The following is a 25664-nucleotide window of genomic DNA, read 5'->3' on the forward strand; positions in this document are numbered from 1 at the left end:
GGCGGACGGCAGCCCATTTGCGCCAAGGTGAAAAGAGGGTGGAGCCTTGCGCGGCACGTCCCGTCACAACGAGGGATCCCGTCGTGGCCAGTAAAAGCAGGTTCAGCGCGACCTCAGTGGCCCCAACGAGGGATGGCGGCGCAGCCAGTGTACGTAGGTCAAGCGCGATCTCCCTGGCTCCACCGAGGGATTCCAGCACAGTTGCCAAGAGCAGGTCAAGCGCGACTTCTCTTGCTCCGCACGGTCTTACAAATTTGATGACGGAGAATGTTGTTGTGAGTGGTGTTAGTAGTGGGGCGTACCGGCGAGTACAGTCGGCTTCCCCGCCTCGCTCACATTTAAGGGTTGGTAAGGCCCGTGATCGTTCGCAGACCCTTGATAGGGTCCGGAAGGAGGTGGTGTTGCCTGCTCCTCCCCAGTTGGATGAATCGTTAATTCTTGACTACGATGAAGATAGTCCTGAGGAGGGTGAAGTGCGGGATACTGTGTCCGGGGGGGGACATTTTCATGTATCTCTTAGTTCTTCACAGGCACCGGTGGTGCGTGCTAGAGCGGAATTGTCCAGACCACGAGCGCTCGGCCCCTCAGTGAGGGCTCCTCGGACGGCGGATGACGTTTCGCAGGTGGAGTGGAGAGCGGAGCCGAGTCAGCCTCCTTTGTTACGTCCAGGTGAGAATGTGGAGCTTCCGGCTAAAATGGTGTCTGTGGGGTCTGGGGAGGATTTAGTCTCTACAGGGTCTGAGGGTAGGTTACATAAGGGCCGTTATGTTAAGGACCAGAGTGTGGGTACTGAGGGAGCTGCCAAAGTTGTGGCGGCTAAGGTTGACAGTGGGACTTCTACAGTCGCAGTTGACACAGGTAAGGTTTTGCATAGTAAAGAGTTGAAAATTAAGAAGTTGCCCTATATGGGCGTCACTAAGCCATTGGGAGCTCATTTAATGTTGAGCACTAAGGAGAAAATATGGAATGGTGAGTTTGTGGAACTCTTAAAGTTATTACATAGGGAAGTGCGTGCTAAAGAGGGTTCCAAGGAGGAGGAATACGAATTAGCTAAACGCCCTAAAGTCCCATTGACCATCGAAAATTGGACGGCGGCGTTTTTAATATACGCCAGTGTATACTGTGAGAAGTTCCCTGAGCGCTGCGTTTCACTGTTCAAATACATGGATGTGATTCGTAAGGCTCAAATCACGAGAAATGACTTTGCTTGGGCGCAATATGATGAGGAGTTTAGGGCGCGTATGGCTTGGGATCCTGAGGCGAAATGGGGGGAATTAGACACAGACCTTTGGCAACACACTATGGGTGCGTCCACTAGTGGTAAAACAATCTTTACGGCCAGTGGTTTGCCTTTACTTTACCGCCCCTTTCAGGCGCGACCCACCCGGGGAGGGGTGGGGACAGGTACATCAGCACAGGCTAATGTTGGGACCTGCTGGGATTTCAATCGAGGGACATGCACTAGAGAGTTTTGTAAGTTCCGACATGAATGTTCGCAGTGTGGGAAGAAGAGCCACCCTCTGTCAAGATGTTGGGGACTCAGACCTCCGGGTGGGCAACAGTGGTCACAGTAGGGTGCAACACATCATGCCACGCCACAGACACCTCAGGCTCCCAGGGGAGGGAGAGGTTCATCAGGTGTTGGGCCCAAAGGCTCATACACCGGTTAATGTGCTACATTTGTCTGAGGCGCTACAAGGTTATGGGTCTGCTGAGCTGAGAGAGTTTTTGGTGTCTGGTTTCAGAGATGGTTTTCATCTAGGTTATGTGGGGCCTCGTGTGAGGAGGTGGTCGAAGAATCTTAAGTCAGCGGGTGACCATAAGGATATTGTCCAGGAGAAGTTGAACAAGGAAGTGTGTGAAGGCAGAATGGCAGGTCCTTTTGATGATTGGCCTTTGGAGAACTTAATTATTTCACCAATTGGAGTGGTTCCCAAAAAAGACCCGGGGCAGTTTAGGCTTATCCAACACTTGTCGTGGCCAGAAGGTAGTTCTGTGAATGACTTCATTGATGACGAAGCGGCCTCTGTCTCCTATTCTTCTGTCGATGTGGCCATGTCTTTGGTAGTGGCTGCGGGCCCTTCTGCTTTGATGGCAAAATGTGATATTAAATCCGCATTTCGACTGCTTCCAGTCCATCCTGAAGATTGGCCGCTTCTGGGTATCCAATTCCTTGGGAAGTGGTACGTGGACAAAGCATTGCCAATGGGCTGCTCCATGTCATGTGCGTTGTTTGAAACGTTCAGTACGTTTTTACAATGGTTCTTCACACAGGAATCTGGTCACACTTTGGTCACACATTATCTGGACGATTTCTTTTTTGTGGGTGCTGCTGATTCTTTAGACTGCCAGAATGCTTTGGTTAAGTTCCAGACACTTATGGTCCATTTGGGTGTTCCTTTGGCTCCAGAGAAGACCATGGGTCCTTGCGCGACCATGTCTTTTTTGGGCATAGAGATTGACTCTCAGTCCATGCAAGCCCGTTTACCCCTTGATAAGAAACAGAACATGTTGGAGTTGGTGGAGGAAATGTTACCTAGAGAGAAAGTCATGGTGCGGGAGGTTCAAGTCTTACTGGGTCACCTTAATTTTGCATGTCGGGTGGTCCGGGCGGGCAGGACTTTCTGTAGGCGTCTAGGCAGGGCTCTGTCTGGTCGTTACTTGCCACATCATCGGGTCCGGCTGTCAGCGGGTGTCAAAGAGGATTTGCGTATGTGGGTCACCTTTCTGCATTCCTTCAATGGTGTTCCTCTATACAGGGAGGTTGATTGGATTTGGGATGTGCAGATATTTTCTGATGCGGCTGGTAGTGAGGGTTTTGGCTTGTATTGGCAAGGAAGATGGTGTGCTCAGCAGTGGCCCGAGGATTGGAAGAATGGTAGCCGGAGCATTGCCTTTTTGGAACTGTTTCCGGTTGTTGTGGCAGTTACGTTGTGGGGCCAGGATTTAGCTCACAAGAAGGTTCTTTTCAGGATTGACAATCTGGCTGTGGTGCAGGTGATCAATAGACAATCTGCGAAGGGTGTGCAAGTTCTGAAATTGCTCAGGGTCTTTGTGTTGGGATGCCTGAGATTTGATATTTGCTTTAGGGCCCAGCACATTCCTGGTGTGGACAATGACATTGCGGATGCTTTGTCTCGTTCACAGTGGGAGAGATTCCGTGGGCTAGCTTTGGAGGCAGACGAGACGCCGACTCCCATGCCGGAACATCTGTGGACGGTAGGCAACACAGGGTCTTTCAGCTGGTGGTAGGGTCATTGGCACCTTCTACAAGAACAGCTTATGAGTTGGCGTGGAAAGACTTTTTGGCTTCTGGAGCTATCAAGAGGGAACTGCCATGGCAAAGATCAGAGGATGTGGTTCAGTTTATTTTGTGTTTAATGGATAAGGGTTTAACCAGAGTTACTATTGCTGGCAAGTTGGCGGGCGTTTCATTTATGGGTAAGTTGTTATGGGGTTATTCCCCGTCTGCGGGGGAATTGGGTCGGAGAATGTTGGAAGGGTGGGCTCGGGAGCGGGGTGGTGTTCAGGCAGTGAGGTCTCCTTTGTCATGGCAGAGGCTGGCAAGTGTAGTGGCGATTTTGCCGGCAGTTTGTAGGGATGAGTCAGAAGCTTGCCTGTTTGCCACCTTGATGGTTTGGATGTTTTTTGGCGCTTTTCGGGTGTCTGAGTTGTTGGGTAATCGGTTTAACAAAGGAGTTTTGTGGGGTGATGTTCGTTTGTCAGGTAAAGGAGTTCATATATGGCTTTCACATTCGAAGACAGATCAGAGGCAACAAGGCAAGGGTGTTTGGTTGGAAGCTGTTTCTTCATTGGAGACTTGCCCTTTGCGCTGGGCGCGACGCTGGTGGGAGCTTTCGGGTGGGGTTTTGGAACACAATGTTTTTCAACACTTGGATGGTTCTGTGGTCACTACATATCAACTGCGCATGGTGTTGCGGAAAGCGCTGCGTCAGCTTGGTTTTGATGAGTCTCGTTATGACACACATTCTTTTCGAATTGGAGCTGCGACGGAGGCTTTTAACAGGGGTTGGTCAAGGGAGGACATTATGCGTTTGGGGCGCTGGACTTCAAACTGTTTTCAGCGCTATGTCCGACGTGAGGTTGGGGATGCGCCCGCGTCTTCTTCTGTTTTGCCTTTCTGATACTTCTTTTTCTTGCAGGTTCTGTGGCTGGTCCTCGTTCCGCTTTCCTGACGATATGGATTGTGGGACACTCCTTCGTTAAAAGAGCTCAACTTCAAGCTCGTTTGAGTTACTTTGGTGCTATGCTTGGCTTCAATGAACGTTTATTTAATGTTGTTTGGAAGGGTAGGGGGGGTATGTTGTGGAAGGATCTTATTCCAGCTCTTAACTCGTGGTTGGTGGGTGGGGTTTGTCCTGATATTTTAGTGTTACATCTTGGAGAGAATGACCTGTGTTCAGTTAAAGGTGTTGTTCTTCTTAGGACCATGAAAAAGGATCTTTCTTTGTTACATCAGCAATGGGCTGGGTGTCACGTCCTGTGGACAGAATTGATCCCGAGGAGGTGTTGGCGAAATGCGGTTAAACCTAAGGCTATTGACAAGTCTCGCAGGAAGGTTAATCTTGAGGTGTCTCGGTTTTGTCGAGATTTGGGGTTTGGTCGGATTGTTCATAGTGACATCCGTTATGATGCTGTAGCTTTTTTCCACAGTGACGGGGTTCATTTGTCCCGGATGGGGATGGATTTGTATCTTTTGGAACTGCGGGAGGTTCTGTCCCGATGTTTGAAGGTCCGAAGTGTTTTGGGTTAGTGTGGTTTTACCCCCCAAATTTTTTCCCAGGTTTTGAGCGCTGTTTTGGGGGGGCAGAAAGGTGGGTTTCGGTGTTCCTCCCCCACTGCTTTCTGGGTGGCGGATTATTTTGATTTCACACTGTTGGGCATGAGGGGAGTTGATATTTTGGAATTTGGATTTTGTCAGGGGAAGTTGTGCAGGTGGAATTCGGGTTTGGAGGCATAGGCTGGGGGATCTGGTGGGGCTTTGGCTGTAAGTGGGGTTTTGAGATATGGTTTTGGGGCATGTTGAAGTTATAATGTTGTAATGGGGCTGTTGTATGGTTTTAATATGGGATGGGGTATGTACGGGTGGGGGCGGGTTTGACGGAGGGTGAGGGGCGGGGGTGGGTGTTTTGGGGGTTGGAAAAAACAATACAATCAATTGGTAAAGGTTTAGATTGTTAGGCTGTTGCCGAGGTTACGTTGTGTAAATGTGCACCTGTTTCATTAAAGCGGCCTTTTTCACACTCTACTTGGTCTCTGAGTCTGCTCACTCCCCCCCACCCCTCCCTCCCAAGGGGGGCTCGGGGGGGGGCAGCCGACCCCTGGGAGGTTCCCCCCCCCGGGCTGTTTGGGAGGGGCGGGTGGGAGCCATTTTGGAGCAGGCTATTGTTTGGGCTGGTTTTGGGCTTCTTTTTAGTTTTGGAGGAGCCCAGCCTATAAGGGTCGTGGGCTCCTCCTCCCGGCCACCATTTTAGGCTTAGGTGACCTGGTGGCCGGGTGTTAGTATAGTGAATTTTCTGTCCCTCCCTCCCTCCCTTATGGTTTTTTGCCCCCTCTTTTTCCAATTTTTGGGTTTTTCTGGGTTTGTATTTTTCCTGGTCTTTATTCGGGCGCAGCGGTTTGTCACAGGTGGACATGGGGTTTGTCTATTATTGTTATTTCATTGTCGCTTGGAACAGGTGCGGTGCGGATTATTTTGATTTCACACTGTTGGGCATGAGGGGAGTTGATATTTTGGAATTTGGATTTTGTCAGGGGAAGTTGTGCAGGTGGAATTCGGGTTTGGAGGCATAGGCTGGGGGATCTGGTCGGGCTTTGGCTGTAAGTGGGGTTTTGAGATATGATTTTGGGGCATGTTGAAGTTATAATGTTGTAATGGGGCTGTTGTATGGTTTTAATATGTGATGGGGTATGTACGGGTGGGGGCGGGTTTGACGGAAGGTGAGGGGCGGGGGTGGGTGTTTTGGGGGTTGGAAAAAACAATACAATCAATTGGTAAAGGTTTAGATTATTAGGCTGTTGCCGAGGTTACGTTGTGTAAATGTGCACCTGTTTCATTAAAGCGGCCTTTTTCACACTCTACTTGGTCTCTGAGTCTGCTCACTCCCCCCCACCCCTCCCTCCCAAGTCAACTCTAAATCTAGCGGATGGCAATTCCTCCAGGGTGACGGAGTCGTGGGGGGGGGGTGGGGGGGGGGGGGGTGCCACCAAGCTCTTTTCCCGGGCCGATTTTGCAGCATTTCAAAGCAAATCGGCCCTGTAACAAAAACGGCCCCAAACCGGCCCCCCACCCGTGCGGCACACCGGGGGATTGCCCGGTGCCCGCTACAGCCAGACCGGCCCTGTTTATGGGTGCCCTAGGGAGGCACTATGCATTCCAATACTTCCAGCGAACGATCGTGTAGCCACAGGTACTTGCTTGAAGGTGATTGTACCTCATGTCTCTCCAAAATGCACAAACTGCACCACTCATGACAGAAAATGTAGATGTGGCATGAAATGCTGCTTTATTTATTTATTTGTGATTTTCTCAGGCGGCAGAAGCATTTTGTAGGAGCCTCAGAGCATAGAAGGCAATTGAGTGTTAGAGAGGTAATATGCTTATAAATTAGAAATGATATAACTACTTGTGGCATAATGAGAATTGTTCTAGTCATTAAACATAGTAACATAAAATGCAAAAAGTAAAAAAATGAAGGAATTAAAATCGTTAATTTGTGTGAATTTAAAATTAATTACTCTAATAATAAAATTCTAAAGTGCTCTTTCTTAATATTATAACTTCAGGAACATAATTCACACCACATTGCCTTCTCCTAACTCTGCAATCAAGTTTCAATATTTCAGAAATCATTTTGCCAACTCGCCTCTTCTTCCCTACAGTGATGCTGTTGTGGTCACCGGTGTACGCACGCACGTCATCAGGCACGCCGCAAGGCCGTGCCACGCTGATGTCAATGTGAGTCACTCTGACTGGATGTAGACATGACCGTATCTACGTGCGGCAGACGCAAAAGGTTACGCCTATGTGACTGGAAAGGAAGTAACTCAGCGCAAAAGCAAAGGATGAGTTTAATTGAAAGATTTACTGATAGTCTTACTGTATTTCTGTCCATGGGTGCTTCAGGGAGATATTCTGCAGGGCGGTCGACTGTTGAGGTACCGGTAAGAAAGAAACTGTCAGCCCTACAGCTTCCGTTGGTGTTTTGACTGGAGGCAGAAATTCCTCAGCAGTGTCATCTCCTGAAACAATAAAGAAAAATCAGAAAGATCAAAGCTTCTGGTTACTGTTTCTCTTTACATATTCAATTTAGGAATAATTATACCTGTCTTCGATTGTATGGTGGTCTGCTTTTTCCCCTGGACGCCCGAACGACCTCACTTCGGGTACAATCAGTCAAAATTCTACATTTATATTTTTTGACATTTTCTGGTTTCATTTTATTGTTGCACAAAGAAGAAAAGATGGAACAATAAGTAGGTATGCAATTCCAGGATGAGAAATATGACCTCAGAAAAAGGAAAACTATGGACAGAGGGGATAAAGTCAAAACAGACCCCATCAAACCACAACAAAACCAGACGTCTTAAATGAGAATGTAAGTCCAGAAAGTCACTGTAGATAGATTCAAACTCCCCTGCTGTTATTTAAGCAACAGAACCTCCTTTCAGTGAAGTTAGATCGAGCGTCCCGGTCTTACTGATCCAAAGATGTGCAGGGGTTACTTGAGCCTTTCAGCAAAAATTTAATATTTTTTCCCAGCTGCTCCAGTCTGAAACAGACATGGAGAAGTATTTAGGGGCAGATTTACAAGCCCCATGTGCCTCATTTACGCAGCCGTTGCGTCACTTTTGTGACGCAGCGGCGGCGCAAATCCTGCTCCATGGTGCGGGTGTACTTATAACGTGACGCATCTGGGAGATGCGTCACGTTGTAATGCCCTGCGCCACATGTAGGCGTTCCTGTGCAGGGGGGGGTTCCGGCGCAGGAACGCCTCCTAAAAGTGGCGAGTGAAATCTACAAGATTTCACTCAGTCACTTTTAGGCCCATGCTGCGTCAAAACCCTGCGCCTGCCTGAAGCAGGCGTAAGGATTGACGCAACATTAACTAGATAGGGCACCCAGAGCATTGCTGGAGCTGCGTCGCGCTTGCGACGCAACTCTAGCAATGTGTCACTTTTACGGCACAGATGCGTCACGCATCTGTGCCGTTTTGCACCATGGAGCACCGCATTGTAAATGTGGCGCATCCATGATGGCGGAGCTGTGGTGCACAATAACTGGGGTGCGACTCGCGGCTCGAGGCTTGCTGGGACTGAGACGCCCTGGGGGACCCGAGGATATTCCAGCCCATCTGGGGATTGTTTGCTGACTTAGATTACCTGTGCTGATTCGGCGGGTGCGGCGGACAGGGACTGCGAGTACCAGCATTCCCCGACATCACCAACAGCTGGTACTCTTCCCCAGCCGGCCCCGCCTACCTGACCTACTTATACAGTCCGTGTTTCTGTCCCGCGGGACGCGCGCGGGTTCAAGCGCGGGGCTAAGCCCGGGCAAAGGGCGGGCCCTCTAAGGTCCTCAGAGGACAGAGGAGGACGGGACGGGCCACCCCCCTTGGTACTGCTATAAGAGGAAGTACATTGTTTTGATCTAAACATTGACTCTTTTTGGACAGTGTATTTCTCCCTGAAAGCCATCTTAATCGTTAAAATACTACCTCACTGTACTATGTCACGCAAGGGGACCAATAAGAAATCGCCTTTAATACGCGACCCAGGCCAGGGGATCCTGAACTTTAATGCGACCAGTAGAACACTGCCCACTTCCAGCGAAGATGCGAATGAGCTGCGACAATCGATAGTAACTAGGCAATCTCCCCCATTGATCCCTGATAATCCGCAGGACTTGCCTTTTTGGGAGGAAATAAATGCTTTATGTGGTACTAAGTATGCCCTAGTGGCATCCCCATCCCCCGTTAAAAACATCAGCACTATTACCCCAATTAGGAAACCCTGTGATTTATTCCCACCATCTCTAATAGACAATACCCAATGTATTGCCTCGTTTCAGGGCCCAGGTAGCTGACAGCAGCGAGAGCGCTTAGCGCGCTGTGTTAAAGACTGCTATTTTAAACTTTATTTCTGTTCTATTTTGGTCATTTTGACCCTGTTTTAAAAGCGCCCCTTACTTGCACTCTAATTTGTTCCCCCCACCGCCGTTTGGGCGGGTCTGGTCCTGGGGTGGGTGCCTTCTTCGATCTTGGTCGCCATTTTGGAGTGGGGTCATTGGTTTGAGGCATTTCGACCTGCCTGCGCTTTACTGCGCATGCGCGGCCTTGGAACACCTTCTTAAGGCGAGTCCCTCCCAACTTCGCCCCCTGACAAGGTAGCTGACAGCAGCGAGAGCGCTTAGCGCGCTGTGTTAAAGACTGCTATTTTAAACTTTATTTCTGTTCTATTTTGGTCATTTTGACCCTGTTTTAAAAGCGCCCCTTACTTGCACTCTAATTTGTTCCCCCCACCGCCGTTTGGGCGGGTCTGGTCCTGGGGTGGGTGCCTTCTTCGATCCTGGTCGCCATTTTGGAGTGGGGTCATTGGTTTGAGGCATTTCGACCTGCCTGCGCTTTACTGCGCATGCGCGGCCTTGGAACACCTTCTTAAGGCGAGTCCCTCCCAACTTCGCCCCCTGACAAGGTAGCTGACAGCAGCGAGAGCGCTTAGCGCGCTGTGTTAAAGACTGCTATTTTAAACTTTATTTCTGTTCTATTTTGGTCATTTTGACCCTGTTTTAAAAGCGCCCCTTACTTGCACTCTAATTTGTTCCCCCCACCGCCGTTTGGGCGGGTCTGGTCCTGGGGTGGGTGCCTTCTTCGATCCTGGTCGCCATTTTGGAGTGGGGTCATTGGTTTGAGGCATTTCGACCTGCCTGCGCTTTACTGCGCATGCGCGGCCTTGGAACACCTTCTTAAGGCGAGTCCCTCCCAACTTCGCCCCCTGACAAGGTAGCTGACAGCAGCGAGAGCGCTTAGCGCGCTGTGTTAAAGACTGCTATTTTAAACTTTATTTCTGTTCTATTTTGGTCATTTTGACCCTGTTTTAAAAGCGCCCCTTACTTGCACTCTAATTTGTTCCCCCCACCGCCGTTTGGGCGGGTCTGGTCCTGGGGTGGGTGCCTTCTTCGATCCTGGTCGCCATTTTGGAGTGGGGTCATTGGTTTGAGGCATTTCGACCTGCCTGCGCTTTACTGCGCATGCGCGGCCTTGGAACACCTACTTAAAGCTCCTCCCCTAGCGCAGCGGGATCGCGCAGCGGGCGTGTCCTCGCGTGGCCGGAGTCGTGCCAGAGTCCTGCCCGTCTGCGCCCGTCCGCGCTCGGTTGCGCTGGTTTCGCGGTGGCCTTAACATCAGGTACATCTTTAATTATGTTTACGTACACCAGGGAAACTCTCCTGGCGATTAACAATTGCCTGCCTCCTTGTGCTGGAGCCCGTGTTGACCCTTTGTGTGGCCCCCACCATTGTGCTTGTGGTGGTTGGCTACTCGAAGCACCATCTTGCTTGGGGTCCAGTATAGTGCAGCCTGCTATAAGCAGCCACGTCTCTTCGCGACATCTCACCATCTGGAATTTGAACGTAAGATCGGCGGTCAAGCATTATCAGGATATTGCTGATCTTATGGACAATGACCCCCCTGACATCTTCTGTCTGACAGAGACATGGCTGCAGGATACCGATTCTACTGTATTGAATCTGGCGCTCCCCGCGGAGTATTCCATCTACACGCTCAACCACTCTTCGAGAGGGGGTGGAGTCGCTCTTGCAGTTAAATCTTGTTATCCTTGCGCCTGGAGAGCGCAGAACATCACGGGATGCGAGAGCGCCCTGTTCAAGGTTGCAGTTACATCGCATTTTACCATGTCAGGATTGCTTATTTATCGCCCACCTGGTAGTTCCGTGGCATTCAGGGAGGCTCTTCCTGAGGCAGTTAGTTCACTAGCAGTAGGGTCTGCCAATTTTTCTATCATTGGAGACTTGAATCTCCATTTTGACACTCTGTGTCTTTCTTCAGTGGGAGGGATGGTGGCGGATCTCGAGGCCCTTCAACTGTTCCAGCTGGTCTCGGACCCCACTCATAAGGGTGGCCACATTTTGGACCCCTTTTTTTCCAACCTAGAGGGGGCTACAGTGGCCCCCCCTCTCCCCCTGACCTGGTCAGACCACTCGCTCGTGACTATCTACTGTCCTCTTATAGAAGCCCCACTTAAGGTGCCACTGCGAGCTATGCCCAGACGGCGTTGGAGCAAACTTAAGGCGGAAGATCTCCATCGCCTTCTCACTGATGATCCTCTGGGTGCAGTGGAGAACGTGGAATCTGGTTATGACCATTTCTGCGGATGGGTAACCAGAGCCCTCGACTCCCTTATCCCGATGGTTTCCAGTAAGTGTGGCCTCCGCGCCCCCAGCCCCTGGTATGATGGCAATTTGAGGGCTCTAAAAAGTGTCTGTAGACGCGCGGAGAGAGACTGGAGGAAGAGGTATGACAGCAGCAAAAAAACCCTGTAAATGGCTGCGGTTAAGTCCTATCACCGCGCGGTTTGTAGAACCCGGGCGGCATATTACGCTCTGGAGTTTCGCAGCAGTGGGAATCCTGTTAAAACCATCTTTAAGGCCCTTAAAGACCTTGTGGCTAGGAAGCCTGCCGGCAATTCCATCAGCTCCAATACCCATTGTGAAGCGCTGGCGGCTTTCTTCCTGGAGAAGGTCCAGACCATCTACAGGGCCTTCCCCACCACTGCACAAACCAGTACGGGGTCACCCATCCAGCAGGATCAGGTGGTGCTAGACTCTCTCCCCTGTCTCTCTTTGGAGTCCTACACGGCATTGGCTCTTCGAGTCAAGTCTGGGTCGCCGGTTGACCCGCTCAAGCCACCAATGTTCAGAGACCAGACTTTTGCTCGCCCGGTCTGCGACTTAATCAACATGTCGCTATCATCTGGCCAGGTGCCTTTGAAATGGAAGCATGCGGTAGTTATGCCCATTTTGAAAAAACCATCTCTCGACCCCTTAAAATCGGAGAACTACCGCCCGATTTCGCTTCTCCCGTGGCCAGCCAAACTCGCGGAGGTGCATGTTAACACCGCCCTCACTGATCATCTGTCGCGTGCCAACATTCTGGATGACACCCAGAATGGTTTTCGGGCCGGCCACAGTACGGAGACAGCATTGTTATTTATGGTCGAGCACCTGCGGGCAGTTCTGGATGCAGGTCAAACGGCGGCGCTTGTTTTGTTAGACCTAAGCGCCGCCTTTGACACGGTCTCCCATGAAATTCTCCTGCAGCGTCTTGAGGAGATAGGGGTGACCGGCACTGAACACCAGTGGTTTCGTTCGTTTCTCAGGGATCGTTCCTTCTGTGTGGCGTCCCCGCCCTATCAGTCCAAATGTCATCCTCTGTCTCTTGGGGTTCCGCAGGGTTCCTCGCTGAGTCCCACGTTGTTTAACATCTACGTGAGGCCGCTGGCTGAGGTGGTGAAGCTCTGTGGTATGACCATGGTGTCATACGCAGATGATACCCAGCTAGCGGTCACGATCAGCGGGGACTCTGGGGTGGATGCCCCAAGATTCAGAGAAGGACTTAGGGCGGTGGCTGGCTGGATGACGTCCAACTGTCTCCAACTTAACGCCAAAAAAACGGAGGTGATGGTCTTTGGGAAGCGGACGGACCTATGGGGAGATACCTGGTGGCCTCCTGAGCTGGGTCCCACCCCCACTCCGGTTGCGGAGATCAAAAATCTTGGTGTCTGGCTGGACCCTTCCCTCAACTTTGTTGGTCACACCAAAAGGACGGCGGCGTGCTGCTTTGGCATCTTGCGCAATCTGCGACCTGCTCTTAAATATTTTGATGCCGCAACCCGTCAACTTGTGGTACAAGCAACGGTTTTGGCTCGGCTGGACTATGCCAGCTCCCTTTTTATAGGGTTAAACCAGGCCGAGCTAACCCGACTTCAAAGAGTGCAGAACGCAGCGGCCAGAGCATTCGTAGGTCTTCCTAGGTTTTGCTCGGCCGGTCCCACCTTGCGAGCCTTGCATTGGTTACCCGTTAGGCAGCGGATCCATTTTAAAGTACTGTGCATATCTTTCAAGATTCTGAAGGGCCTACCGCCTCCCTTACTGTGCCAACTTTTGTGTCCTTACATCCCGGGCCGCACTCTGCGTTCGTTGGACCAAGAACTAGCGGCAGCCCCTCGGTTCAAACTCAGTCGGGCGGGGGGTCGCTCTTTTAGGGTGCGGGCAGCCGCGCTTTGGAACGCTCTCCCCTTGAAACTCCGGACCCTTGGCGACTTGCTTTCTTTCCGCAAGGCCGCTAAAACCCTTCTGTTCTCTGAGTTATGTTAAAATCCATACCCTCCATTTTTAAATAATATTTTCTGTTTTCTGTTGTGTTGTGTTCGCCACCTTGTCGGTGCGCCGGGACGCTCCTTCGCTGGAGCAGCCGTGCGCAATACAAATAGCCCTAACATAACATAACATAACATAACAAATGATAAAAGGAAGCATGACGCGACTAATGACAGTGGGAATCATTCGAAAACACAAAAATCGTGCACTAGTCTTACATCGCCAGCCACCAACCCCACCTTAACTACGGTGGAGACTGGAAATCATGAAGTCCATGCACCTTCTCCCTATTTCCCTCTACTGTCCCAGTTAGAGTTATTGTTTAATTCTATCGTATTACCACTGGTAGAAAAAATCAATGCTCTGGGTGATAGTCTAGCAGGTATCGAGAAAATCATTCTAGTCAACTCCCCATCCCCACCACTTACTAAAGATCTATCTAATGGGGGAAGAGCCCTCCCGGCTACTACTATAACAAAAGAGATAAACACTAAAACTAATTCTCCGTCCACTTTTAAGAAGGCAATACCCAATGGTTCTGACCTACTAATTGCCCCCAATGTTCCCTTACCTATTAACTTAAGTAAACATGCTCAAACTTTTCCACAGCTTCCAAAAAAAACAGCTACAACTGTCCCAAAAGTCGCCCCTAAATCTGGGTTTACTAAGTACACTGCTGCCAGAGTGGATCCAAAAAGAGTAGCCTCCATACACTTACCCCCAGAAGCCGCCCCATTTGTTCTTGTTCTTTCGGGAATACCGGCACCCTCCCACGGGAAACTTGAAAGTCGCCAGGAACTCTTAAACAAGGTCATATTCTGGCTTTCTAAAAATAGACCACTCGCACCCAATCACGACGGCGGAATCCTGTGTGTTAGAAGGGTGGCCTGGCTAGGGTCTCTAACTAAAGACATCAGTGGGGATCTGGTCCTAGTGAAATTTAGAAATAGGAACATTGTCCCCCTTCTATGATCCAACCCGCCTCAAAAAGGAGACGGCCCCATATCTGTCTGGGACTTACATGACTTCTACCCAAAGTACACCATATATCCGGACTATAAGGTCAAAGGCGGACTATACCCATCTGTCGGGAAGGGGTCTCCATGCTTACTTAAATTTAATCCATGTTTTAATTGAACTTTTTGCACTATGTATTGATATTGTATCATCATGAACTGTTCTTTTTTCTATGTACTTTTATGGTTATCATTCTTTTAACCGAATAAAGTCAAACTGACACACAATAACTGGCGCATCCCTGCTGATTTGCAGGGATGCGCCAGTTATTGTAAATATGCCCCATACTTTCTACGGTAAGATCCTTGTTTGAAAACTCTAGTTGTATGACGGAACAAGACAGGGAAATACTTTGCATGCCTTTACATCGCATTTTCTACCCCGCATTTTTTAGAAAGCATATGCTTTTACAACATATGCCTTTACCACACATTAAAAAAAGAAAAAAAAATATATATATACAATGAATTTGTCGGGGGAGACCCCCCACATCCCTGAACCTAGCTTAAATGAGTGGTAAAGGCATGCGTTGTAAAGGCATAAACGTTGTTAAAACATGCATGGTAAAAAATGCAAAGTACATGCACAACGTGGTTAAAAACCTCGTTGTAAAGGCTGTTTCTACTCCCACCAAGCTCTTATTGCTAGATGCTCAAAAGTAAAATATGACCAGCAACTACTATTTCGTTTCGGGGTGTGTCTAGAGGTTTACATTATATTGCTTTGTGGCATACGTTTGTTAGAATTACAATATTTTAGCCACAAAGCAGCATGTCCAATTGGAGTGTTGAGCAAAACAAATCCTTAACAAGATACCAGAATACTGTCTACTGCATGATCTATAGTTTTAGATATGACAATCAGCCTAAATCCTTGTCACAGATCATGCATTCAAACCGATTCCGAAAACAAATCTTAGGCTCATTTTGTGATCTGGCACTTTATATAAAAAATGTTTTAAAAAATCAGCTTCCAGTATCAATTAGGCTACAACTTGAACAGCCGCAACCAAAGAATTTCCAAAAGGTGCACAGACATATAGTACTATATTACCAATCTTTGCATTTAACACTTAGGGGATACTTAGAATTTGAGGACAGGGTACTCCGTCACAAAAATAGAGGAGTGACCTGCCCACCATACTGCTTGTCCATCTACCCTATTTAGAGTCATGCGGACTGTCATCTTTCCACCGGCGGTGCCCCTGCTGGATCTGCCGGCGGATACCGTACACCAACATCCTGATAGAGTTGGGGCTATTGCTTTAAGTACATCAGACCATTCCGCCTATGTAGCGAGGACAGTCTAATGTACTTTTCTTCTGTTCAGGACTACCAGGGAAAGTCTGGTGGTCTCAAATAGAAAAAAAGAACAATAACCTGCTATACCCTGGCAAAAATCTCTTAGCATGTCAGTGTCATTAGTATTTTGTTTTACAACAGCAAATTCACCCTTTGGAAGTTTGTTTTTATGACACAGCAAAGGCGGCATGAAAATGGTAGCCAATCAGGTAACTTTTAGTGCCTTCAGAGGAGCCGCCATGGCAGAAGCTCCCATGAGGGCATAGAGATCTCTGCCTGGTTGATGAAGATCTCTTAATATGAAAACAAACTCCAAATGAGGGCCTGAGTTATTTACTGATTCAAGAAAACAACCAATTCTTAAAAACCTTTTATGATTCACAGAATGAAAGTGTCATGGCCTTTATCCTAATGAAGGTGACTCAGGAAAACTTAAGAGTGTTAATAATGTACAATAATTTGAATGTCCACTAGGTCCTATGGCCCACATGCATCAATATCGGCTTTTGCGAGTTCTAAATTGCGAAAAATAACGATTCGCAATTTAGAAATCGCAAAAGCCTATGCATGAATATTTTAGCTTTTTTTTTGCAATTCGGTAAAAATCGCTATTTTTACCGAATTGCATAAAAAATGCAATTTTTCAATTGCGAATTTACAATTCCTATTCATTCCTATGGGCCAAAATGCCCATAGGAATGAATGGGAATTGCGAATTCGCAATGTGAAATAGCAATTCATCAATGCATTTCAAGGGTGGAGAGGGGGGTCCAAATGACCCCCCCCTGCACCCATGAAATGTACTTTTCAGTATAAGTTACAAACACACATGTCCTAAGGACATGTGTGTCTGTAACTTAACAGTTTAAAAAATGCATTTTTGTACATTTTTAAACAATTTCGCAAATTACCACGAGGTTGAACTTCGTGGTAATTTGCACTTCCAATTTTAAAAATCGCACATTTTTCTGAAATGATGCATAGCATTTAAGAAATCGCACAATTGCGATTTCTTATATGCTATCGCAATTTTAGAAATCGTTAAAAAGTAGCGACTTCTAAAATAACATGATGCATCCCAAACAGCACTTTTGGAATCGCAAACGGCCGATTTTAAGGAATCGCACCGTTTGCGACTCCAAAAATGCTTGATGCATGTGAGCCTATGTCTTTATTAACAAGTGGATTTCAAAGAGATTCAAGAGTAAAACAAAATGCAGTAATTGGAAGTTAACATAGTCTTCCTCGGTCCAAGGATGTCTATAATATCCAGCAACCTTCTTTCTTGCACAGCTTAAAGAGCTTTAAAAACAACTGTATTTCCAGGTTTCTCCAACGAGTAGCTCGCGAGCTACTGGCAGCTCTCCAGCTATGTGTAAGTAGCTCACCTGTGTCCAGCCCAGACTACTAAATTAGAAACTTTTGCTTGGTTGGATAAATGCATATATAGGAAAACTGAAAAGTGTGTATTTGAGACAAGAATTTGTGAATTTTCAGGACTCATAAGCTGATGTTTGGAGAAAAATTATTGAGTTTCCAAAATATATTTAAAGCTGAAATTTTAGTGATAAATCATGGTGCGTTGGGGAGGCTTATTACTAATAATATTACCTTATTACCAGAAGCATTACATATATGTAATACATTACCCGTTTAGATGCATTCCAAAATGACAAAGCCTTTTTTATACTGCTGATGGTAACCCTGCTTGGTGCTTATTTTGCATCTGATGGATACTTTCGTAATATTGTCTGATATGTCCCACCAGTACAAAACTAATATTAATTGCTCGGGGTGATTTTTATTGTTCATAATTAGCTCTTCTTCCAGAAAAGGTTGGACACCCGTACACTAATATGGTGCATGATTGACAGGATCACTGCAGAGTCTGGACAAGGTTAGAGCATAAGTGCTACCGTTGTTTATGATCCTGAACAGCAAGCAAAAGTGCCAAAATTAGTTCAGCAGTCAAGCAACATATTTCTGGCTGACGCAAAATCGAACAAGCGTAACTCCAGCCTATGCCTGTTCACAGATGGGCCCTTTTAAAGTTCTGGTGCAGTAGCACAGAGAAGCATAAACAACTCTCAAACCAAACAAGAGCTAACTCCACCCTCTATGGCAGTGCTTCCCAAACTTTTTAGAACCACAACCAAATTTTCCAACAACAAATGTTCGCAACCCATCAAGTTTTACTGAATATGTGGCAGGCAATTTTTTAATGTAACTAAAGAATCGTGGAGTAGTGCACTGTCATTTCCAGGCAGCCCATTTTCCACTGAAATATGCACTTACATATATCATTTTACTGATAAAAGTGTATTGTACACAAATGATAATGTGCGGAAATTGATTTAAAGGGATAACTTATCATTTGTGCGTCACTAAGCAAAGTGTCTTCATTTGTTTTGATCCTATTAAAATCTTGTTTTCCATCACATGTCGGAATTACAAACAAGGTGCTCAATTTTTGCTTTTCTAACTGTTTAATAAGTACAATTCATTTACAGGTATTTAAATGTTGTTGTGTTACAAAAAATGACATTCTTTAGCCCTTTCTTTTACACTCCCTGTGCCTCAGCAAGATTGTCACATAATTTACTTTACTTTACTTCCTTTCTCCAGCTGTGGAGTGAGAGGAGTTAGTACACACAAATCCGTAAAAAACATGAGCAGCAATTTGTCAGTAGACATAGCCTGACATTTGACCTCTGTCTTTGGAGTGCAGCAAGTGAGATAAGATAAATAAAGAATGTAACCCCTTCCATGCTGATGACGAACCCCAGCCGTCACGCTCCCGCTCCACGGTGCTCGTGTGCTGATGACGGCTGGGGTTCGTCACGGCCCCGCCCTGTTCTTTTGTTTACCGCACAGCGGCGGAATCGGCCCAGCATGGAAGGGGTAAAAGGCATCTTTATTTATTGCTTGGAGTTTTGCAACCCACCAAAAATCGGCTTTCGACGTGACGCACAGTTTGGAAAAAAAGTGCTCTATGGTTAGAGACTTTATTTGGAATGAAGCAAAGCAGGACATCTGATGTGTACTAGTGTATTGAGAATGTGATATTAATGTGTGTATAATGTGGTTAATATTTTAATAGACGCATGCATCCCGGGAGGTGGATGGAAATGAGAATCTACAGCATAATTATCCATCATGCAAGATCCGACTTAGAAATAGGATTTCCTAAGAGTGGAGGTGCAAAAGCCACAAGTTTGCTTTGTCCTCAAAATTGATTTTGTATTATCAATGGAATAAATAAGGGCTCCTTTGACATCTAATGATTGTAATATTCTTTATGAAACTGACAGGCATTGTGGGACGAAACTTTGTAAGTTAATAGTTCAATTAACATGGAACTGAAGACAATATTAGGCAGAAAACAAGTTTTTTTTTCATTCAATTACCCAATTTTTATACACCTAAATAAACAGCTCCTCTACATTTAGGCCTTGCAATTCACTGACTTTACAAGAAATTTATTGCAACGAAAATAGCTATTTTAAATTGAATAAATTGCAGTTGTCACGAAAGTAATGACTCAAAAGAGGGCCCCATGAGCCGGGTGAGAATGACAGTGCCACATGAATGGACTGGTGGTTTTCTTGGTGGATAAATCTCTATTGTAAACCTTCCATGAGCTCCTTCGCCACTGGATTCTTAAATAGAGATTGCTGTCTATTCTGCATGTGGAGAAGGATTGTATTTATTGTAGACAGAGATGTGATTTCATTGCATTTATTGTGAATCCTATTCTGTGTAGAAGTGACACTACTTGCTGAATGTGTGCAGGGCAACTCTTTGACGGCAGCTGCAGCAGAGAGGAGTGGTGGGTCTGGTTTTAGGACCAACTACTGTACGGAGTCGGCCCTTCTGGAGGTCACAGATAACATCAGAATGACCTTAGACAGTGGCCACACTACAATCCTTTTGCTGTTGGACCTTTCGGCCGCGTTCGACACGGTGGCACACCAGATCTTGCTCAGGAGATTGGAGGAAATTGGACTTACAGGACCTGCCCTTCAGTGGAAGACTAGCTTCCTGTCCTCCCGTACTCTCGAACTCAGACTGTCAATCTAGGACCGTTTCGGTCTAAGAAGATGGAACTGACCAAGGGTGTGCCTCAGGGCTCATGCTTTAGCCCTACTTTGTTAAACATCTATATTGCCCCCTTGGCCAACCTCCTTAGATCCTGTGGCTTCTTGCCCGTTTCTTACGCAGATGACACCCAGCTCCTCTTCTCCTTTAACAAATCTTCCTCGTCGGCTCAGTCCACCTTTTCAGAGGGAATGATTGCAATTGCCCGCTGGATGAAAAGCAATTTTACGCAATTTTACGCAGGTAAGATGGAGATTATGCTCTTTGGGGACGCTCCTATCCTATAGTCCCCAGACTGGTGGCCTGCAGCCCTTGACACCCCTCCTGGCCCTAAAGATCTAGTTAAAAACGTGGGCATTCGCCTTGATCGTGCCTTAACACTAAAGGAGCATGCTGCCCACACAGCTAGCACCTGCTTTTATGTGTTGGGTTTGCTTAGACGTGTCTGTCCCTTCTTGCCAGATCATACCAGCAAAACTCTCATGCAGCCGCCTCTCATGAGCCGCCTCGACTACTGTAATGCTCTCCTTGTCTCTGCAAATGAGTCATCCCTCACTAGATTGCAGGTGGTCCAGAACACCGCAGTGCGACTCGTCACAAATGCTCCTTTTAAAACTCCCTCCCTTCCCCTTCTCCACTGGCTCCCAATCTGCAAGCATGTGAAATTCGAAATCTGTTGTATTGTCCATAAAGCCTTGTATAACAAAGGCCCTCTCTACATCTCTAAGAAACTTAAGCCTTACGTTCCCTCCAGGACCCTCAGATCAGGAAGTAAATCTCTTCTACTAGTACCCAGGGTTAGGAAAACAAGACTAGGTGGTCCTACCTTGCTCCCCTGCACGGGAACCAACTTCTCATTCATCTGAGACAATGCCCTGACTATCCACACTTCAGGAAACTACTTAAGACCACCTTGTTCTGAATTTTTCGTCAGCCCGCACAGTAGCTTCATCCAAAGCGCAGAGATACCCGTCCGGGGGTGATTCAGGTGCCTATATAAAACCCATCAATCAATAAATACTGTAAGTGCGCATGTCGGTTTCGATGGCCATCTTAAGATGGCCAAACTGACATGCGCACTTACCATTTCTCGAACCCAAGATGTGTTGCACCATCAGGTGGAGAATACACAAGCTCCCAGACCCTGTCTGAGTGGAAAACCAGGCAGCTCAGACCCTACCCAGTATTTCTCCCATACTGGGTAATAGAATTTCCAGCATGAAGAAAGCGTCAGGATTGGCATCTGGAAGCCTGCACAGTGTTCACCAGCCCGTGGGAGTCAAGGATCAGGAGAGGAGTAAGGCAGCGGCCACAGCGGCAGGTGAGTACTATTTTATATTTTTTAATTCATTTTTTTGTCTGCGTTTTTAATTTTTGTATTTCCGCCGTGCTGCCCCACCACTTCGCATTCTGACCAACTGCCACGGGGGAATAAACCATGCATCCTTATCGGTAGCGCTGGCCTGATACCATAATAAAAATGAGAAAATCAGTGAGCAAGAGTTAGGAGTTTCATACGAAGTATTTAGCAAAAGAATGAATGAATGAAAGGTGCCCCTATCTAGCAAGGCTTGATCATTTTCGTCTTTATTCGACCGACTGGTCCAGCTACATCCAGTATGCATCCTCCCGAAGCAACCCACCACGCTCAACAATACAAATGCAAATAACGGAAGAAACCCCTAAGCCAAAGAGTGGCAAAAGAAAAATTCACATTCTTAAAGGAAAGCAGCAGGGGGAGTGCAAGCACAGATGGGTGAACCAGGATTAAACAAAGCGACTACAAATATAAAGCAATACATAATATAAAACTGACAAAATAAAAATGTCAAGGTATGCATTAATAAAGAGGATATTACATTAATATCCTCACTTACAGACAATAGAAGCACAACATATTAAATGTATACATTTACAAATTAAGTATGGCATTTTTTTTGATTGATGATAAACAGTGTTCAAACAGCAGTTGTATAAATACAAAAACTACATGAATCATACCTTGCCTGTAGGCTTAATTATCGATTTAAAGGAGCGTCCTGCCTAGCCCAACAAGAAATATGCGTTCCTATGGTAACGAGCATGTTACACAAACAAAGCCAGAAGAGAGTCTATAATAAATATTTTAACAAGTATAAACGGCATTACATACAATAAGAAATCATCCCAGGAGTGTGGAGCTTGACAGCTGCGCCCTTTCTACAGGTGGGCAGACAAAACAAAGGCCGCAATTGAGCTCTGTGTGTCTGCCCTGCTTCTGCCCTTGCACAATTAGTCTCTCAAGCCAGCCAAAAAAGTCCTACACCTACAGAGAACTTGAAATTACATGAACCCACAGTACCTCTTCCCACAAATCAAAGATGGACTGTCATGAGCTCAAACTTGTCAGACCTCAGATTGATGCTAAGCTCCTTGACCTCTAAGATACGGTACTCAACAGAACAACGTTACACTTCCAATAAGCTGCTCCAGTGGAAGGGTAACCCCACCTTTGTTATCTTTCCTAGAATTGTCAATGACCGAGTTCTAGGAACTTGTGAAAGCTAACAGACCAGCCAGCTGCCTCTCCCATCCTTGACCACTGCAAATATTCAAGAACATACTTCTAGCAACATCATCTGCTATCCCAGTCAGAAACCTGATCAACACCTCCTTATCAATAGCAGTTTTACATGCAGACTTGACAAAAGGAATACATATGCCCATTGTTATGTTTATGTTAGTGTGTGAGCCCACTGTAAGCACAGAAAGGAGATGTGTACCTGACCTGAGCCCTCCAAGGATGGGCTGGGCCATTTGGTCTAGGCCTTGACAGAGGGAAGTGGAGAAAATAAAAGGGCCAGAGGCACATACTTCGTGGCAGTTAACCAACATTCAGTGTCTGGGGCTTTATTTCAAGAGCACCAGGACTGCATTATATCTGGCCGGCTGACCATGAAAAATAACAACTGGCGACAGAGGTGGACGAACCCTGCTGCCTCACCTCATGACCTTTCCTCCTCTGCCGGTTGCCTCTCGGTGCCCTCGCTGCCCCTGGAGTGGCTCCCAGAAACGTTTTCTCCTCCGGGTGCGCTGCCTGACAGCTAGTCCCCTCCCTACAGTCTTGCAAGCTCTCACGGCAGACTCCGGCAAACTTCCATTGCTGTTGTGCCGACCCCCTCATGGTGCCAGCGAGCTGCCTGCCTGTACAGTGCAAAAACAACAGGTGATGGACTGAATGCAGAACATTGTCATACATTCACCCCAGTACAGAGATCTGGGCCTAAATCCATCGTTTTTTTGCACTCCACACCACCCCAGGTCAGACATGGCCATATGCAAATCAGCCTTGACCCTGTGCCTCATGGGAACAGTCCAGCCCGAACTGCCAAGCCATGTCTTTCCTGGCTTTCGAGTGGGATGGGTATGCTCAGACGTGAGTCCCGTGCTCTCCATGCCACTGGAATCAAGCTATCCAGGCTGAAGAGGGCTGAAAGCCCGAAACCGGTCCTTGGATGCTTGTTTCCAGTCCAGGGAGGACCTGGCTTGGCAGTTCGGGCTGGACTGTTCCCATGGGGCACAGGGTCAAGACTGATTTGCATATGGCTGGGTTCAAACTGGAATGGCATGGTGAGCAAAAAAACGATGGATTTAGGCCCAGATCTCTGTACTGGGGTGAATGTATGACATTGTTCTGCATTCTGTCCATCACCTGTTGTTTTTGCATTTGCCTGTACAGTGCAGCACCATGCCGGGCCCCGGAGGAAGCAGAGTCGCAGACTAGTCTTCCCCCGGGGTCTTTCGTGCATGGGAGGACCAGGTAGGGGGAAGGGGAGGAGTTAGGGGGTGGGGTATAAGAGCGCAGGGAAGGAAAGAGACTTCCTCTGCCTGCGCTCGGCATCATCGGGTGGGAAGTTAGAAAAAGGGAGAGTTTAGGAGTCTACCGGGTTTGGAGTGTAGCGTAGGTGGGGGCTCAGGGCAGCGCTCTGTTTTTGGAGCGGCAGCGGAGCGAGGGTGGGTGTGTAGCAGGAGCTGCGGCCGAGGTCTGGGCGAGAGGAATTCGGTGGCGGCGAAGTCTCGGAGATGTCGGGAGTGTCGCAAGAAGAGGTACGGAATGCGCTCATCCTGCTGGGGCGTGCGAGGCGGGAGGATTTGCTCCAGCCTGGCGTCCTCAGCGAGGCCTGGGTTGGCTTTGCGAGGGCGCCGCGCGCGGCCTCAGCTGGAGTGGCGGCGGCGGTCCTGGCTTGTCAGGAGGACCCGCCGCTGCGGGAGGAAGGCGAATTAGGGCGGGGCGAGGTGCGGTTAGAAAGGAGCAGGCTCGAGGGGTCAGGCCGAAGAGCGCTCCACCCCGGGTTCAATTCCCTGAGCTGGTTTTTGTACAGGAGGGGGCGGGGGGGCCTACAGGCCTTCGAATGGCCACGGGGGGTCTACAGCTGAGCAAGGAGGCCCAGACAGGAGAGTGTGGGGGAGGGGCTGGGGGGGCCTCTGCGTTACAGGTGGAGGTAGTGCAGGCTCCGGTGGTGGGCGATGGGGGGCATTCACCAGCCCGTGTTGAGGAGGTGCAGGTGTTGGGGGGAGGAAGAGGAGGCTTTGGGGCATTGTGAGGACGCTCCCATTGACCTCTCAGTGGGCTCCAGGATTCAGTTCCCCGCCCCTAAGTAGGGGACAGTGCAGGGGGGCTTGGTGTGAGGGGGGGCCGGGCCGGCAGTGAGGGGGCCACATGGGTGGTTAGTGGCACCGGGGGGGGTTCCAGGGCTACTGCCCACCTCTGCCCCTACCGAGTTGGGGTCCCCCGGCCTGGGAGGACATAATCAGGGAGCAGAGATTGCTAGCGTAGGTTGCTGAGGCCAGATGGGCAGAGCAGACTGTGGCCCGGGTTGGAGCGGTCTGGGGGCACGAGGTTGAGGGGCTCCCCACTCCTACATCGGAGGAGGAGCGGTGGGCAGAGCAGGAGGAGGCGTCCAGGGCAGCACAGGCCAGGAAGGGGAGCGCTAAGGGGACTAGGGGACAGCAGGCCAAGGTAGGGACGGCCAGGACGGCACTGAGGCCCGATGATGCCGGGGCCCACTCAGGTTGGAGCGACCTGGGGGGCGGGTGGGGTTCCAAGCCGGCGGATGTCGGCAGAGGTCGGGGTGGTCCAGCGGGGCGCAAGACGGCCCCAGGACGCCGGTGTGAAGCAGCAGGGCGGTCCGCGGCGGCCATCCCTCCGGCGGGGGCTCGGGCTACGGCAGCCTGTGTGCCTGTTGGGCGGGGAGCGTCTGCAGTGAATTGCAAGGGCGTGAAGAGGGCAGTGGAGGTGTTGAGTGCGCCTGTGGATGTGGATCCTGTGGGTGACTTGGATTATGAGGATGATGAGACTGACATGGAAGAGGGAGAGCTGAGGGATGACGAGGACTTGACAGGTGGGGGACAGGACAACAGGTGGCCGGTGCAAAATCCAAGACGGCGAAGGGCAAGGAGAAGGCGGTGGTGGCCAAAGTCTCTACCCCCAGAGAACGACCGGGAGAGCTGCACTCCTCGCTTTCAGGTGAGGGGGATTGGTGGGCTGCGTGGGATGGTGGGCCCAGAGGGAGTTGCAAGAAGGCTTGTAGGTCTGTGGGGGTGGGGGATGGTTCGGTTAGGAACGAGGTAGGTCGTCAAAAGGAGGGGTTCCCTCGGGGGGACAAGCTGTGTCGTGGTGGTATGTCGGTGGCTACGGCGGGGGTGCAGACTGACAAGGTGGAGGGGAAGGAGGATAAAGGGGAGAAGGGGGATGACAAACGTCAGAAGAAGCTCCCCTACATGGGGATAGCGATGCCACTGGGGTCTCACCTGTCTGACAAGGTTAAAGGTAGGATATGGAAACACAAATA

At 48.6% G+C, this 25664-nt stretch overlaps 1 protein-coding gene across 2 annotated transcripts in view; it reads right to left on the reverse strand.

The window, feature by feature from the left end:
* TBC1D2 (TBC1 domain family member 2) overlaps positions 1-25664 on the reverse strand; it is a 511011-nt gene that overhangs the window by 371358 nt on the left and 113989 nt on the right. For both annotated transcript variants that reach the window (XM_078676557.1, XM_078676558.1), the window contains exon 4: positions 7122-7263. In XM_078676557.1, coding sequence (XP_078532683.1) covers positions 7122-7263 — 142 coding nt within the window. The remainder of the gene's footprint in view (positions 1-7121; positions 7264-25664) is intronic.

This window comes from Lissotriton helveticus, chromosome 2_1 (genome assembly GCF_964261635.1).
Source record: "Lissotriton helveticus chromosome 2_1, aLisHel1.1, whole genome shotgun sequence".
Taxonomy (NCBI): domain Eukaryota; kingdom Metazoa; phylum Chordata; class Amphibia; order Caudata; family Salamandridae; genus Lissotriton; species Lissotriton helveticus.